The sequence below is a fragment of the Malaclemys terrapin genome, chromosome 13 (genome assembly GCF_027887155.1).
Source record: "Malaclemys terrapin pileata isolate rMalTer1 chromosome 13, rMalTer1.hap1, whole genome shotgun sequence".
In the NCBI taxonomy this organism is placed as follows: Eukaryota; Metazoa; Chordata; order Testudines; family Emydidae; genus Malaclemys; species Malaclemys terrapin.
Window position 1 is genome coordinate 44923596 of NC_071517.1, and position 14939 is coordinate 44938534.

A 14939-nucleotide genomic window follows, 5' to 3' on the forward strand; every position below is an offset into this window, starting at 1 on the left:
TCGGTCGGTGAGGGGGGAGATCCGCCGGCCGATTGGAGACCCGTGCGGGGATCGAATCGGTCTCTGCGCCTGGCGTGGACATTGCCCCGCTTGGGGCAGGGGGTGAGCTCCCAGCCATGGCCGGTCCCCTTCTCCTTCGGCAGATACACCCCACGCCATCGTCCGCAGCATCCCGGACTCGCTGGGCGCCCGGCCTGCCGGGGATGGGGCGGGCCCGGCCGAGCCGGTGGACCTGGCCAAGGCGCACCGGCAGTACGGGGTCTACACCGGGATCCTGCGGCAGAAGCTGGGGCTGCAGGTGATCGAGTTGGTGGCCGACGAGGGGCTGCCCTGCTCCGTGCTGGTGGAGGACACGGCTGTGATCCAGGGCGATACAGCGCTCGTCACCCGGCCCTGGGAGCCGACGCGGCGGGGAGAGGTAACCAGGACACCTGGGTTCCTTCCCCAGCTCTGGGAGGAGAGTGGGGGCTGGTGGTTAGAGCAGGAGGGCTGGGAGCCAGGACTCCTGGGTTCCTTCCCCGGCTCTGGGAGGGGAGCAGGGTCTAGCAGTGCCAGTGCTCCGTTCGTTAAGCCATCAGTTATTGTAGCGGGGGTGGGGAGGAGGCTAATTCTCCATCTGCTTCCCCCAGGGAGACCCTGGGACTAGTCCTTCTCTTCCCCCCCCCCCCCTCTGGAGAGGAGAGTTGGCCACCTGACCCTAGTTACCGAGGCAACTGCTCATCCCAGCATGACCTCATCGGTGATGCAAACCCCTCCCTTACGCCTCCTGAGACCTTTCGGGAACCCCCGCCCCTCCGCAGCCAGTCCCTGCCCTGGGGCCGGGGGGGGAGCCAGTGCCCCCTAGAGGGGATGGGTCCCTGCCCCAGTCCCTGCCCCCCTGAGCCAGCCAGTCCCTGCCCTGGGGCTGGGTGGGAGCCGGCGCCCCCTAGAGGGGACAGGCCCCTGCCCCATTCCCCGCCCTCCTGAGCCAGCCAGTCCCTGCCCTGGGGCCAGGTGGGAGCCGGCGCCCCCTAGAGGGGACAGGCCCCTGTCCCATTCCCTGTCCCCCATAGCCAGCCAGTCCCCGCCCTGGGGCCGGGGGGGAGCCAGCGCCCCCTACATTTTGATTCTGATGAACAGCTCTTAGGCTGGGATCGGTATGGACCTTGTTGGCTGAAGACCAACATTAACATAATTCGTTATCAATTTGTTCTCAGCCACGCTAACGACCCTTTACCAGAAACACGGGGGAGGGGATGTTGGGGGAGCTCCTGGCTACTCCAGCACTGGCCTCTCCCAGCAGGGGGCGCTGTGGGGAGCGGGGCAGGGGGAGTGGCGGGGGGGGAGCTCTTGGCTACTCCAGTCCCGGGCTCTGTTCCCTGAATTCCTGGCTGGATAAACCCTGGCTCAGCTCTGTCTATTTTCGGAGAAGCCCCAGGGAGGTTTCTCCAAACACGGCCCAGACCCAGGGGCTTTCCCAGCACATTCTTCCCCCCCCCCCCCCGTCCCCCATCCGCTTTGTGTCCCCGTCTCTTAGGTTCCCTCCGGCCCTGGCTGAGCGAGTTGGTGGGGGGCGGTTGCGCCCCCCCCAGTGGCAATAACGTGCAAAGCGGCTGGATGGGCTGCCGAGAACTCGAGGGCCACGTTTTCTTTAGCTCATCCCAGTGGACGAGGCAGCGAACTGGCGAAATGTCACAGCAGTGGCTGGAGCGGCTCCTAGTACATGGGACGGCCAGGGCTGATTTTCCCTGGGCCTCGTGGAAGTCCTCTAGAGGGGACAGGCCCCTGCCCCATTCCCTGCCCCCCGGAGCAGCCAGTCCCTGCCCTGGGGCCAAATGGGAGCAGGCGCCCCCTAGAGGGGGAAAAACCCAATGTCCCATTTCCCACCCTCCTGAACCCAGCCCGTGGTGCTGAACCTTGCCTGGTAGTAGCAACTCTGGACGCGCGAGCTGAATGCCATGGGATGAGGGTGCACACGGGCGGGGTAGGTTGGGGACGTGGAAGAGGGGATGTTGACTTTCTGAACCCCCACAATCTCTGATTGGTGTTGGGTGTAGGCCGCTGAAGCCTACCTCGTAGTAGTGGTGCCAGAGGCCTAGATTGGGAGCCATTGGATGGGGTCAAAGAACACATGTTGGCAGGGTTGGTTGGGGAGGACAAGGGTTTCAACTGGGGGGTGCCGGCAAGGGGGTTTTGGTGGCCATTTTGGAACCCTCCCAATCTCTCTCTCCTTGAGTGTAGGCCCTGAAATCTGTCTGGTAGTTCGTCTCATGGGGTTGCTAAGGGACGGGCCAGTGGAATGTGGGGAGTGTAGGGGAATCCTCTGAAAGAGTTAATTTCTGTTGTTGGGGGTGGGGGGGCCCGATCCAGATCAGTAGCATCAAGAAGGTCCTGGAGGAGCTGAAGATGCGGGTGGTGGAGGTGACGGATGACGGGGCCACCTTGGACGGCAGCGACGTGCTCTTCACAGGTGAGTGCCCCACCCCTGGCTGCGGGAGGGCAAGTAGCCATGGCGTGTACCCTGGGTGTGAACCAGCAGGGGACGGTGTGGCGCAAACTGCCTTCCTGTAACCCCCTAGTCCTCGCTCATTTCCCAGAGCTGGGGATAGAACCCAGGAGTCCTGGCTCCCTGCCCCGCCCCGCTCCTGCCTTCATTTAAAGGGCATTGATCAATTCCCGACTGCACTGGGAGGTTGGTTGGGGGGGGGGGGGGCAAAGGGAGGTGGTTCTGATGGGGCACCCGAGGGGCCAGCTCCAGCTTGGGTGCATCTGAGTGAAGCCAAAGCAACGGGAGCTAATTTGGCACTAGCATCTCGAGGGTTAATGAGTCCTGTCCTGCCCCTTCCTGTCTCCTTACAGGTCGAGAGTTCTTTGTGGGCATCTCCAAATGGACCAATCACCGAGGGGCGGAGGCGGTGGCGGATGCTTTTCGGGTGAGCTGGAATTTTGGCAGGGTCAGGGATAGAACCCAGGCGTCCTGGCTCTCACCCCGCAACTCTCCCTTTTCCCAGGGCTGCGGGTCGGGAGTGAGGGGCACCGGCAGAGCTGGGCTGGCAGGGGGCTGAGGGCCGGGAGTGAGGGGCACCGGCAGAGCTGGGATCCAGGCATGTTTTTTTCTCACCCTTCCCCGGGTGCCAGGATTTTGCTGTCTCTACGGTCCCCGTGGCGGGCTCCTCCCATCTGAAGAGTTTCTGTAGCATGGCTGGACCGGACACAGTCGCCATCGGAAGCAGTGAGGCTGCCAAGAAAGCCATGAGGGTAACGGAGCCTATACCGGGCTGGGTGGGCCCAGGGGGGGCTGAGCTGTGGTGGCAGGAGTAGGATACAGGACTGGGTGGGCCCAGGGGGTTGAGCTGTGGTGGTAGCGCTAGGATACCGGGCTGGGTGGGTCCAGGGGGTGGAGCAGTGGTGGCAGCGCTAGGATACCGGGCTGGGTGGGTCCAGGGGGCGGAGCAGTGGTGGCAGCGCTAGGATACCGGGCTGGGTGGGTCCAGGGGGCGGAGCAGTGGTGGCAGCGCTAGGATACCGGGCTGGGTGGGTCCAGGGGGCGGAGCAGTGGTGGCAGCGCTAGGATACCGGGCTGGGTGGGTCCAGGGGGCGGAGCAGTGGTGGCAGCGCTAGGATACCGGGCTGGGTGGGCCCAGGGGGGGCTGAGCTGTGATGGCAGGAGTAGGATACAGGACTGGGTGGGCCCAGGGGGTTGAGCTGTGGTGGTAGCCTTAGGATACCGGGCTGGGTGGGCCCAGGGGGGCTGAGCTGTGGTGGCAGCGCTAGGATACCGGGCTGAGTGGGCCCAGGGGGACTGAGCTGTGGTGGTAGCAGTAGGATACCGGGCTGGGTGGGCCCAGGGGGGCTGAGCTGTGGTGGCAGCGCTAGGATACCGGGCTGGGTGGGTCCAGGGGGCGGAGCAGTGGTGGCAGCGCTAGGATAGCGGGCTGGGTGGGCCCAGGGGGGCTGAGCTGTGGTGGCAGTAGTAGGATACCGGGCTGGGTGGGTCCAGGGGGCGGAGCAGTGGTGGCAGCGCTAGGATACTGGGCTGGGTGGGTCCAGGGGGCGGAGCAGTGGTGGCAGCGCTAGGATACCAGGCCGGGTGGGCCCAGGGGGGCTGAGCTGTGGTGGCAGGAGTAGGATACAGGACTGGGTGGGCCCAGGGGGTTGAGCTGTGGTGGTAGCCTTAGGATACCGGGCTGGGTGGGCCCAGGGGGGCTGAGCTGTGGTGGCAGCGCTAGGATACCGGGCTGAGTGGGCCCAGGGGGACTGAGCTGTGGTGGTAGCAGTAGGATACCGGGCTGGGTGGGCCCAGGGGGGCTGAGCTGTGGTGGCAGTGGGATACCAGGCTGGGTGGGGCCAGGGGTCTGAGTGGTGGTGGTAGCGGTGGTGACTGGGCTGGGTGGGCTCAGGGCACTGATCTAAGGACTGTGTGGCGGAGGGGGGACGCCAGGCCCTGCTCTCACCCCTGTTCCCCCCGCCCCCAGACCATGGAGCAGCTGACCGATCACCACTATGACACACTGACGGTGCCGGACGACCCCGCCGGGAACTGCATCTACGTGCGCCTGGGGCCCAAGGGCAGCGCCCTGCTCCACCGCAGCCCCGAGGAGTTCCCCAACAGCCTACAGGTGAGGGGGTGGGGGCGGAGCTCTTGGGTGCTGGGGGCGGGGCTAAAGGCTTTGTTGAATGGAGGGTTCATGGGCTGCCTTAAGGCCCTGTGGGGGGTGGATGGGGTGTGGTTTCGGGTCCCTGGGTGGGGCTTGGATGGGGGAGGGGCTTAGGCCAGTAGCAAGGGTGGGGGCAGGGTTTTGGGGTGGTGGTGGTTGGGGGTGGAGTTTGCAGCTGCAGGCTGGGAGGGGGTGAGGCAAGGGGTGGGGCTTTCTTGGGCTGGGCTCGGGGCTGGACTGGGTAGGGTTCATGGGGGAGGGGAGTTGAGTCTGGGGCAAGGCTTGAGGTGGGTGGGGGCGTGGCTAGGAGTGAGTGCAGGCGTGGCATGTGGCTCTAGGGGCAGGGCTAGGAGTAAGTGGGGGCAGGGGGATTTGGGGGTAGAGTTTGGGGTAGGAGTGGGCATGGGAATTTGACTGGGTCCTGGGGACAAGGTTAGGAGTAGGTGGGGGCGGGGCTAGGAGTGGATGGGGCGAGGCATGGGCCATCTGGAATTTGGAGACCTGGGGGTGGAGTTTGGGGTAGGAGGGCGGGGCATGTGGAACTGAGGGCGGGGCTAGGAGTGGGTGGGTGGTGGATCAGGGATCAGTGGTATGGAGTGAATGGGGGCAGGGCTTGGCAATCTGGAGGCAGGGTTTGCAGTAGGAGGGTGGGGCTAGGAGTGGGTGGGGCTGTCAATGCAAAGGGAGTGGCATGGACGTGGCTCCTCCTTACCCACAATGCCTTGCTCCCCCGTTCTGACCTGTGTGTCTCCCCGCAGCCGTTCCAGAAGCTGTCCGACCTCACCCTGATCCCCGCCGCCTGCAGCGAGGTTGCCAAGCTGGGGGGAGCCCTCAGCTCCTGCTCCCTTCTCATCAACAAGAAGCTCGACCGCTAGTGCCTCCAGCTCCCCCCCTAGCTATGTGGGGGAGCCCCTGACCCCCCCATCCTCCCTGTGTGCCCTATGTCTTACCCAGCCTATGCCCTGCACCCCCAAACCTCAGGGCGCCCCTCAACTTGCTGCCCCCCATATGGGAAGTGGCAATCACCCTTCCCCCTATTGCCCCCCCACCTGCCTGGAAAGTGGGGTCCCCCGATCCCCCAGAAGCCTCCCCTGAAACCCAGCCCGGGGGCATATTTGGAACCTCCCACATCACGTGTTGTGGACCCTGAAAATAATGGGGTCCTGCCTTCTTGGGAGGTGGAGAGCAGGGGGTCTGGGTACCCCATTAGCAGGAGAGGGTGGAAGGCCCATTGGGTGGGGCCCCCCAAATTATTGGGGGTCCCTTGGTTCCTTCTCTGGGAGAGGCAACAGCGGGTGCAACCAATCTATACTTAGTGGGTGGCCTGGGGAGGGAGGTCTTAGAGCCCATCCCCATATGGGGGTTTGGGGAACCTAGCTATGTCCTGCTGGGATAGTGGAGGGTTTGGGGACCCTGATTTATCATGTCACCATGGGGGGGGGAGGTTTGGGGGACACCAGCATGTTATACCACGCAATGGGGACCCCAATATTAAAGCCAGGGCATTGGAGGACCCCCATACCTGAATTAGGGGGGGCATTTCACTTAGGATCTTCCAGCCCCCCTGCTGCCCCCCCGCCATTCATCCACTAATCTATGGTGCTGGTGTTTTGGGGGTAACTCCTCTCACCCCCTTGAAACACAACTTGCTCCCCACTGCCACACCCCCATAGCACGACCTCTTCCCCTGTTAGCTGTAACAACTGTGGGTCCTTGGGGCTGATCATTGGTGGCAGCACTGGGATACCAGGCTGGATAGGTCTGCTGTGGGGCAGCTGGGGATCCCAGACCTTTAGCTATGTAAGGGTGACTGCCCCCCCCAAAGACAGGGGTGCCTTGTGTGTGTGTTAGAGTAGTTAGGGGGGCTTCTAGGAGCCCCCTGTGATGTGGAGTAGGAGCGCCCCCTAGGGCAGAGCCAGGGTGTTGATCCAGAGGGAAGGGGTGTTTGGCTTCTCACTGCCTCTGAGATCCTTGACACAATAAAGAATTGAACCAATTTAGCTCCCTCTGAGTTATGTCTCAATTAGGGGGGACCCATACCCCATTGCCTACCCCCTGAGCCAGCCAGTCCCCCCTCCCCCCCAGCAGCCAGCATCCCCTAGAGGGGAAACATCACACTTCAATTTCAATTCTCTCCACTGGACCCACTAAGTTTATTTTTGGGTTGGGGGGCGGCGCAAAATGCCAACCCTGGAGAGCAGCTCCTGCGATCCATAAATAGATTTAATGTCAACTAAATAAATAAGAGTTTAATTTAGTTACAAATATTTTCCCTCTTAAATATTCCAATCTGCTTTGGGGTATTGAATACAATAATGTCCCGTTTCTGCCCATCCTGTTCCCCTTCCCAGCGGGATCATCGGACTCCTGAAAAGCCCAGAGCTGCTTGGCATGTTGCTCCTGAGGTCGTGTTCAGTATGACTTTGTGTAGGGTCTACGAAAATAAGAGCTGGGGAACAGGCCCCCCAGGAATGGCAGTGCAGCTGGTCTCTGAGGTGTGGTCACAGTCTCGGACCAAGCTTTCAAAGGAAGTAGAACATATTCATGGGTGGCTATCTTGGAAGAGACTTAAGGGTCATCTTGTCTCGAAAACCTCTTCCATGGTGGTTACCAAGAAGAGTCAACCTCCATTTTTCATGGCCAGCTTCTTCAATGAAGCCATGGGAGGGGAAGCGACGTGTTGGCAGCCATCTTGGGTGAAGGCTTGGTTGGGGGGAGATGCGTGGTGGACGGCTGCTGTGGGTGGCCATCTTGGGCGAAGGCTTGGTGGGGGGAGATGCGTTGTGGACAGCTGCTGTGGGTGGCCATCTTGAGCGAAGGCTTGGGGGGGAGATGTGTTGCGGGAGGCCACCTTGGGCGAAAGCTTGGCGGGGGAGAGGCAGTGCGGGCGGCCATCTTGAAAGACGCCAACCTGGGAGTCCAAGCTGTCGGCTATGTCTCTAGGCCCGAGTGAGGTCCAAGCCCCAGTCCCGTGGGCCGCAGGGCGAACTGCCACACCCTAGAGGTTGATGTCGCCGATCACGGCCTCGAAGGCTAAGGTGTCCTCGTGGATGTAGGTGGCTCCCGGGGCGTGGAGCTGGCACAGGGGGAAGAATTCGGGGACGCCGCTGGCTATGTTGTACTTGCTCACGGGCCGCTGGAAGGAAGAGGAGGCTGGCGACGGCTGGAAAGCGTGTGAGAAGTGACGCTTGCCGACTTGATCCAGGAGCGTCAAGGAGACCTGGGGAGCAGATTGAAAGATTAAAGGTCGTTAGAGGTCCAGCCAGGCGCATGCCCTGGGGCTGGATGGGAGCCAGCGCCCCCTAGAGGGGAAAGGCCCTGCATCCCAGGCCCCTCTCACCTTGAGATGGAAAGGCCAGTTGAGCCAGAAATCGTATTCGCCCCTCATCAGCACCAAGAAGAGAGAGATGTGCGTCCCAGCCCCGGTGCCGTCCCCGTTGAGGTAAATCTTGAGGCAGAGTTTGTAGCCATAGCGGGCGGTGTAAAAGGCTGACGGAGGCAGAGATAGAGAGAGAGAGATGACTGATATCTGCCTCTCCCACTGCCAAACGCCTGTATCTGTGGAACTCCTGCCCCATGATATTACCCCACCAAGCTATTTCACCGGAGACAATTGCGTGGTGGGGGAATTTCTGCTTCCCTCCCCCATGTTCCACTAAGTGCACTGACCTGGGGCCACTGTTAACCTGTGGGACTCCAGGCCCTGTGACATTGTTGTGCCGAGGGCTGTTCCAGGCAGACTGACACATCACAGGGGATTTATTACTTCCTACCACTGTTGCCTGGTTGTCTGCCGTAGAGCTAATGACTTTGAATAGTGTTCACCTGTGGAACTACCTGCCACTAGATTTCACCATGCGCAAAGTGTTCTGGGGGATAATACCCGTTGTGGTGCATTATGTGGGATTTAGGCTATACTCTGCCCACTGTTAACCTCTGGAACTCCCCACAACAGGAAATCATTGTGCTGAGAACATTCCAGTTGTGGGGCTTTGCTGTCTGGTGAGGGGCATTATAGGGTCACAGACCTCAACATCGCCATCTGGTCTTGGTGTTTTGCCTGCAGGACTGTCTGCTATTGGATCTTTATGTATCTAAAATATTCCCAGAAGGCATGTTGCCTCCGTGGAGAGCATTGCGGAGGATTTCTGAACATCCACCGCTGTTTTCCTTGCTGTAGGCTGGCGTGAACCTGTGGAACTCCCTGCTGCTGGATATTAGCACAGCCAGGATATCCTCCAGGGTGATGCATCCCTGTTGAAGTGCATACTGTGGGATTTACTATCTCTTGCACTGACCCACACATGCTGTTGGGCTGGGGAACTCTCTGCCACATGATATTGCTGTGGCCAAGGTGTGGTGCATGCTGGGGGATTTCCTTCTGCTCCCCGGCAATGGCACTCACGGGCAGAGTAGATGGCAGGGGTCTGTTTGGACAGGGCTTGCTGCATCTTTCGCCTCACATCAGGGAGCCTCCAGAGAAATTGCCCGTTGTAGGAGGTGTGCTCGAGGGCCTCGACCCGGGCCCCTAGGTTGCTGATCATCACGTCCTTGAGGGCCAAGAGCGTGTCCTGCTTGGCCACCTGGAAGAAAGGGGACGGAGAAGTTGGCGGGAGTTGAGGTCTGGGGTCAAGTCGGTGGCTGGGATGCTCATGGGCGGGGGGCAATATACCACAAGGGAGGAGACAGGACAATGTGGCTACGGTCAAGGGTCAAGGTTCAGGCTTCATGGGCCCAAGCTGAACCACGGGGGAGCAGGTGAAAGGTGGTAGCCAATAGGGGACGTTGTAGGGCAACTCTGAAAGGTCTTTGGTCTACTTTTGGACCCTGGATCAAATGGTAGGGGTCAGAGGTCAAAGTTGAGAGCACGTGGGCCAACCACGGGTCCAAGGCAAGGGGTCAAAGGTGAGAACTCCCAGGTCAACTCTGAAAGCTCTTGGGGCAACCATGGGACTAAGATGAGGGGTCAGAGGTCAAAGTCGAGAGCAGTGGGGTCATAGGTCAACCCTGAAAGTTCATGGCTAAACCATGGGGCCGGAGGCTGAATCTCAGGGATCATGACTCGAACGTCAAATCCTTGGTCCAAGCCAGGGTCATAGGTCAACTCTGGGAGCAGGGGCCAAATGGGAGAGGTCAACAGTGAGCTGGCAAGTGGGGCTCTGACCCCCCTCCCCGCAGCTGTGGGGCAAGCGCTGACCTTCTCCTCCAGGTACAGGATGCGGGCCATGGCTTCCCCCAGGACGTTGGACGAGCCCCTGTTGGCTGAGCCTCTGGCCCCCTCGCGCCTGCCCATCTCCCGGCTCAGCACCGTCACGATGTTCTGCAAGGTCTTCTGCTGAGCCTCCACCTCGGCCAGCCGCTGGTCCAACCGCCCCCGGGCCTCCTGCGGCCCCTGCACCACGAGGCACCGGTGGGACGGGCCCGGCAGGGACTCGCTCTCCTCCACCATGTGCACCTGCTAGGAGTGAGAGGAGAGAGCTGAGCCCACGGGCCCCCCAGTACTGCCGTGGGGCCAGCGCCCCCTGCTGAGCCTCCCGCCCTGCTCCCTGCCCCACAGTGCCCCTGGAAAAAGAAAGAACAGTAAATATGGCAGGCGACCAGCTTGGCTTCACAGTGAAACCCTTGCTGACCTTAAACGCAAAAAAGAAGCTTACAAGAAGTGGAAGATTGGACAAATGACCAGGGAGGAGTATAAAAATATTGCTCAGGCGTGCAGGAGTGAAATCAGGAAGGCCAAATCACACTTGGAGTTGCAGCTAGCAAGAGATGTTAAGAGTAACAAGAAGGGTTTCTTCAGGTATGTTAGCAACAAGAAGAAAGTCAAGAAAAGTGTGGGCCCCTTACTGAATGAGGGAGGCAACCTAGTGACCGAGAATGTGGAAAAAGCTAATGTACTCAATACATTTTTTGCCTCTGTCTTCACGAACAAGGTCAGCTCCCAGATTGCTGGACTGGGCAGCACAGTATGGGGAGGAGGTGACCAGCCCTCCGTGGAGAAAGAAGTGGTTCAGGACTATTTAGAAAAACTGGATGAGCACAAGTCCATAGGGCCGGATGCACTGCATCCGAGGGTGCTAAAGGAGTTGGCAGATGTGATTGCAGAGCCATTGGCCATTATCTTTGAAAACTCATGGCGATCGGGGGAGGTCCCGGATGACTAGAAGAAGGCTAATGTAGTGCCCATCTTTAAAAAAGGGAAGAAGGAGGATCCGGGGAACTACAGGCCAGTCAGCCTCACCTCAGTCCCTGGGAAAATCGTGGAACAGGTCCAGAAGGAATCAATTCTGAGGCACTTAAAGGAGAGGAAAGTGATCAGGAACAGTCAGCATGGATTCACCAAGGGCAAGTCATGCCTGACTAACCTAATTGCCTTCTCTGAGGAGATAACTGGCTCTGTGGATGAGGGAAAAGCAGTGGATGTGTTATTCCTTGATTTTAGCAAAGCTTTTGATACGGTCTCCCACAGTATTCTTGCCGCCAAGTTAAAGAAGTATGGGCTGGATGAATGGACTAAAAGGTGGATAGAAAGCTGGCTAGATCGTTGGGCTCAATGGGTAGTGATCAACGGCTCCATGTCTAGTTGGCAGACGGTTTCAAGCGGAGTGCCCCAGGGGTCGGTCCTGGGACGGTTTTGTTCAATATCTTCATTAATGATCTGGAGGATAGCGTGGACTGCACTCTCAGCAAGTTTGCAGATGACACTAAACTGGGAGGCGTGGTAGATACGCTGGAGGGTAGGGATAGGATACAGAGGGACCTAGACAAATTAGAGGATTGGGCCAAAAAAAACCTGATGAGGTTCAACAAGGACAAGTGCAGAGTCCTGCACTTAGGATGGAAGAATCCCATTCACTGTTAGAGACTAGGGACCGAATGGCTAGGCAGCAGTTCTGGAGAAAAGGACCTAGGGGTCACAGTGGACGAGAAGCTGGATATGAGTCAACAGTGTGCCCTTGTTGCCAAGAAGGTTAACGGCATTTTGGGCCGTATAAGTAGGGGCATTGCCAGCAGATCGAGGGACGTGATCGTTCCCCCCCTATTCGACATTGGTGAGGCCTCATCTAGAGTACTGGGTCCAGTTTTGGCCCCGCACTACAAGAAGGATGTAGAAAAATTGGAAAGAGTCCAGCGGAGGGCAACAAAAATGATTAGGGGGCTGGAGCATATGATTTATGAGGAGAGGCTGAGGGAACTGGGATTGTTTAGTCTGCAGAAGAGAAGAATGAGGGGGATTTGATAGCTGCTTTCAACTACCTGAAAGGGGGGGGGGGTTCCAAAGAGGATGGATCTAGACTGTTCTCAGTAGTAGCAGATGACAGAACAAGGAGTAATGGTCTCAAGTTGCAGTGGGGGAGGTTTAGGTTGGATATTAGGAAAAAAAATTTCATGAGGAGGGTGGTGAAGCACTGGAATGGGTTCCCTAGGGAGGTGGTGGAATCTCCTTCCTTAGTGGTTTTTAAGGTCAGGCTTGACAAAGCCCTGGCTGGGATGATTTAGTTGGGGATTGGTCCTGCTTTGAGCAGGGGGTTGGACTAGATGACCTCCTGAGGTCCCTTCCAACCCTGATATTCTATGATTCTATGAAATACTAGTCCCCAAATCTCCATCCGCCTCGTGCTAGGACAGTGCTTTGAGGGGGGGGACTAGATTTTCCCGAGCACTAGCGCCACGCGTCCTTCTGCCTGCCTGCGGACTTACCCGCACATGGCAGCTCAGGGCACCGTACGGTCAAGAAACCAGCTCCTCCAGGGACACGGGGTGGTGTGTGTCTGGGGGAGGCCGGGCCCCGGGAGTGGGGTGGGGGGAATGGTTAGAGGAGCTCCAAGGCGCTCCCTAGAGGGGAAAGGCCCCTTCCCCCACCCTCCTGAGCCAGCCAGTCCCCGCCCTGGGGTCGGATGGGAGCTGGTGCCCCCTAGAGGGGACAGACCCGTTCCCTCACCCACCTGCGCCAGGCTGGGGTTGAATTTGGAATCATCCCCCGCAGCTCCACGTAGCCGGTCCAGGTCCTTGAGCAGCTGCGTTTCCTGGTCCTGCAAACACTGAACACAGTACAGGATCCCGGCACTGCAAAGCCCAGGAGAGAACAGGTGTGAGGGTATCAGCACTGCCTGGCACGGGAGAGCGCCCCCTGCTGCCCAACCCCCCTGGTGCCTCCCACCCCACTCCCCGCGGTGCCTCCCGCCCCACTCCCCGCGGTGCAGCCCAGCCCCCCCGGTGCCTCCCACCCCACTCCCCGCGGTGCAGCCCAGCCCCCCCCCCCCCGGTGCCTCCCGCCCCACTCCCCGCGGTGCAGCCCAGCCCAGCCCCCCCCCCGGTGCCTCCCACCCCACTCCCCCGCGGTGCAGCCCAGCCCCACCCCCGGTGCCTCCCACCCCACTCCCCGCGGTACAGCCCCCCCGGTGCCTCCCACCCCACTCCCCGCGGTGCAGCCCAGCCCAGCCCCCCCCCGGTGCCTCCCACCCCACTCCCCCGCGGTGCAGCCCAGCCCCCCCCCCCCCCGGTGCCTCCCACCCCACTCCCCGCGGTGCAGCCCAGCCCCCCCGGTGCCTCCCACCCCACTCACCGCGGTGCAGCCCAGCCCAGCCCCCGCCCCCGGTGCCTCCCACTCCACTCCCCGCGGTGCAGCCCAGCCCCCCCGGTGCCTCCCACCCCACTCCCCGCGGTGCAGCCCAGCCCTCCCAGTGCCTCCCGCCCCACTCCCTGCTATGCCCCTGCCCCCCAGCGCCCCTCACCTCTCCGAGTCCCCCTCGCACTGCTGGCAGACGTGGTGCCCGCAGTCCCGCCTCTGCCCAACCTCCAGCTGCTCGCTCCAGTCGCACGGGGCTCTCCCCTCGGCGGCTCCGGGCGCCCCCCCTGCGGACCCCTCGGGCGCCCCCTGCGGGGCGGGGCTGGGAGCCGGGACCAGCTTGGCGCTGCCCCAGGGGCTGAAGATTATTGAACTCATCTCGGGGGGGGGGAGGGGATGCCTGCGGGGAGAAAGAGCCGGACAGGAAGGGGTTACACGGTGCTGATTGGCTGAGAGCCGGCGCGCCCTCCTGCCCCTGCTCAGAGCTGATTGGCTGAGAGGCAGTGGTATATCCCACTCCCAGAGCTGATTGGCTAGGAGCGGTGGTATTTCCCATTCCCCAGGCTCTGATTGGCTCAGAGACACTGGCGTCTCCGTTTTAACTCTGTCCCTGTGCTGATTGGCTGAGTAGCGAGGGTCTAGACCCTCCTTCGCGCTCTGATTGGCTGGGAGGCCGGAACTTTTCCTGTCCATTCATTCAATCCCCGGGTCCACGAGGCCCGAGTCCCCCCCGGGGATTCCCCAGGGGTTCCCGGAGAGACCCGCGGGGATCCCCCGCCCCGGCCGGGGCCTTTCCCCTGGGGGCGCCGCGCCGCCCCCGCCCCACAGCCCCCCACTCTCCCTCCAGCCAACCCCACAGACCCCCCTATCTGTCCCCCACCCTCCCGCCCCACAGATCCCCCCCATCTGTCCCCCATCCTTCCCCCAGCCAGCCCCGCAGACCCCCCTATCCCCACCCTCCCGCCCCACAGATCCCCCATCTGTCCCCCACCCTTCCCACAGACCCCCCTATCCCCACCCTCCCGCCCCACAGATCCCCCATCTGTCCCCCACCCTTCCCCCAGCCAGCCCCACAGACCCTCCATCCCCACCCTCCCGCCCCACAGATCCCCCCCATCTGTCCCCCACCCTTCCCCCAGCCAGCCCCGCAGACCCCCCTATCCCCACCCTCCCGCCCCACAGATCCCCCATCTGTCCCCCACCCTTCCCCCAGCCAGCCTCACAGACCCCCCATCCCCACCCTCCCGCCCCACAGATCCCCCATCTGTCCCCCACCCTGCCCCACAGACCCTCCATCTGCCCCCCTTCCCCCAGCCAGCCCCGCAGACCCCCCCATCTGTCCCCGACCCTTCCCCCAGCCAGCCCCAAAGACCCTCCATCTGCCCCCCTTCCCCCAGCCAGCCCCACAGACCCTCCATCTGCCCCCCTTCCCCCAGCCAGCCCCGCAGACCCCCCATCTGTCCCCCACCCTCCCGTCCTCCAGCCAGCCCCACAGACCCCCCATCCCCACCCTCCCGCCCCACAGATCCCCCACCCTTCCCCAGCCAGCCCCACAGACCCTCCATCTGCCCCCCTTCCCCCAGCCAGCCCCACAGACCCCCCTATCCCCACCCTCCCGCCCCACAGATCCCCCCATCTGTCCCCCCCCCTTCCCCCAGTCAGCCCCACAGACCCCCCCTTCCCACCATCCACCCCCCTTCCCACCATCCACCCCATCCGTCCCCCTCTCTTCCCCC

The 14939-nt window shown here is 61.4% G+C and overlaps 3 protein-coding genes across 3 annotated transcripts; 1 reads left to right on the forward strand and 2 right to left on the reverse strand.

Moving 5' to 3' along the window:
• Nucleotides 1-6633, forward strand: DDAH2 (dimethylarginine dimethylaminohydrolase 2; the record flags this gene model as incomplete). The annotated part of the gene is given in 7 exon segments (XM_054046795.1): nt 1-150; nt 152-418; nt 2350-2449; nt 2839-2912; nt 3118-3237; nt 4455-4598; nt 5396-6633. Coding segments are annotated over 7 exon segments (972 nt in total), but the record flags the coding sequence as incomplete, so codon positions are not given.
• An 87-nt stretch (nt 6634-6720) lies between these two features.
• On the reverse strand, nt 6721-10089 carry LOC128847696 (TNF receptor-associated factor 1-like). The gene is made up of 4 exons (XM_054047315.1): nt 9835-10089; nt 9043-9220; nt 7978-8126; nt 6721-7857 (listed from the first exon to the last, which is right to left on the reverse strand). The coding sequence occupies exons 1-4, from the start codon at nt 10084-10086 to the stop codon at nt 7636-7638; spliced, it is 801 nt and encodes a 266-aa protein (XP_053903290.1). The 5' UTR covers nt 10087-10089; the 3' UTR covers nt 6721-7635.
• Nucleotides 10090-10871: 782 nt separating this feature from the next.
• LOC128847405 (skin secretory protein xP2-like) lies at nt 10872-13592 on the reverse strand. Its single transcript, XM_054046796.1, has 3 exons — nt 13370-13592; nt 12581-12701; nt 10872-10883 (listed from the first exon to the last, which is right to left on the reverse strand). Exons 1-3 carry the CDS (start codon nt 13579-13581, stop codon nt 10872-10874), a joined length of 345 nt encoding a protein of 114 aa, XP_053902771.1. The 5' UTR covers nt 13582-13592.
• Nucleotides 13593-14939: the final 1347 nt, after the last annotated feature.

Bases quoted from the DNA above. Each gene is read 5' to 3' on its own strand.
- LOC128847405 (XM_054046796.1), bottom strand. From the start codon at position 13,581: ATGAGTTCAATAATCTTCAGCCCCTGGGGCAGCGCCAAGCTGGTCCCG. The intron at 12,702-13,369 runs GTGAGGGGCGCT...TGGGCTTTGCAG, and splicing joins TGCGAGGGGGACTCGGAGAG to TGCCGGGATCCTGTACTGTG.
- LOC128847696 (XM_054047315.1), bottom strand. From the start codon at position 10,086: ATGGTGGAGGAGAGCGAGTCCCTGCCGGGCCCGTCCCACCGGTGCCTC. The intron at 9,221-9,834 runs GTCAGCGCTTGC...CCTTTCTTCCAG, and splicing joins TCCTGTACCTGGAGGAGAAG to GTGGCCAAGCAGGACACGCT. The intron at 8,127-9,042 runs GTGAGTGCCATT...TGCCTCCGTCAG, and splicing joins CCCTGCCATCTACTCTGCCC to CCTTTTACACCGCCCGCTAT.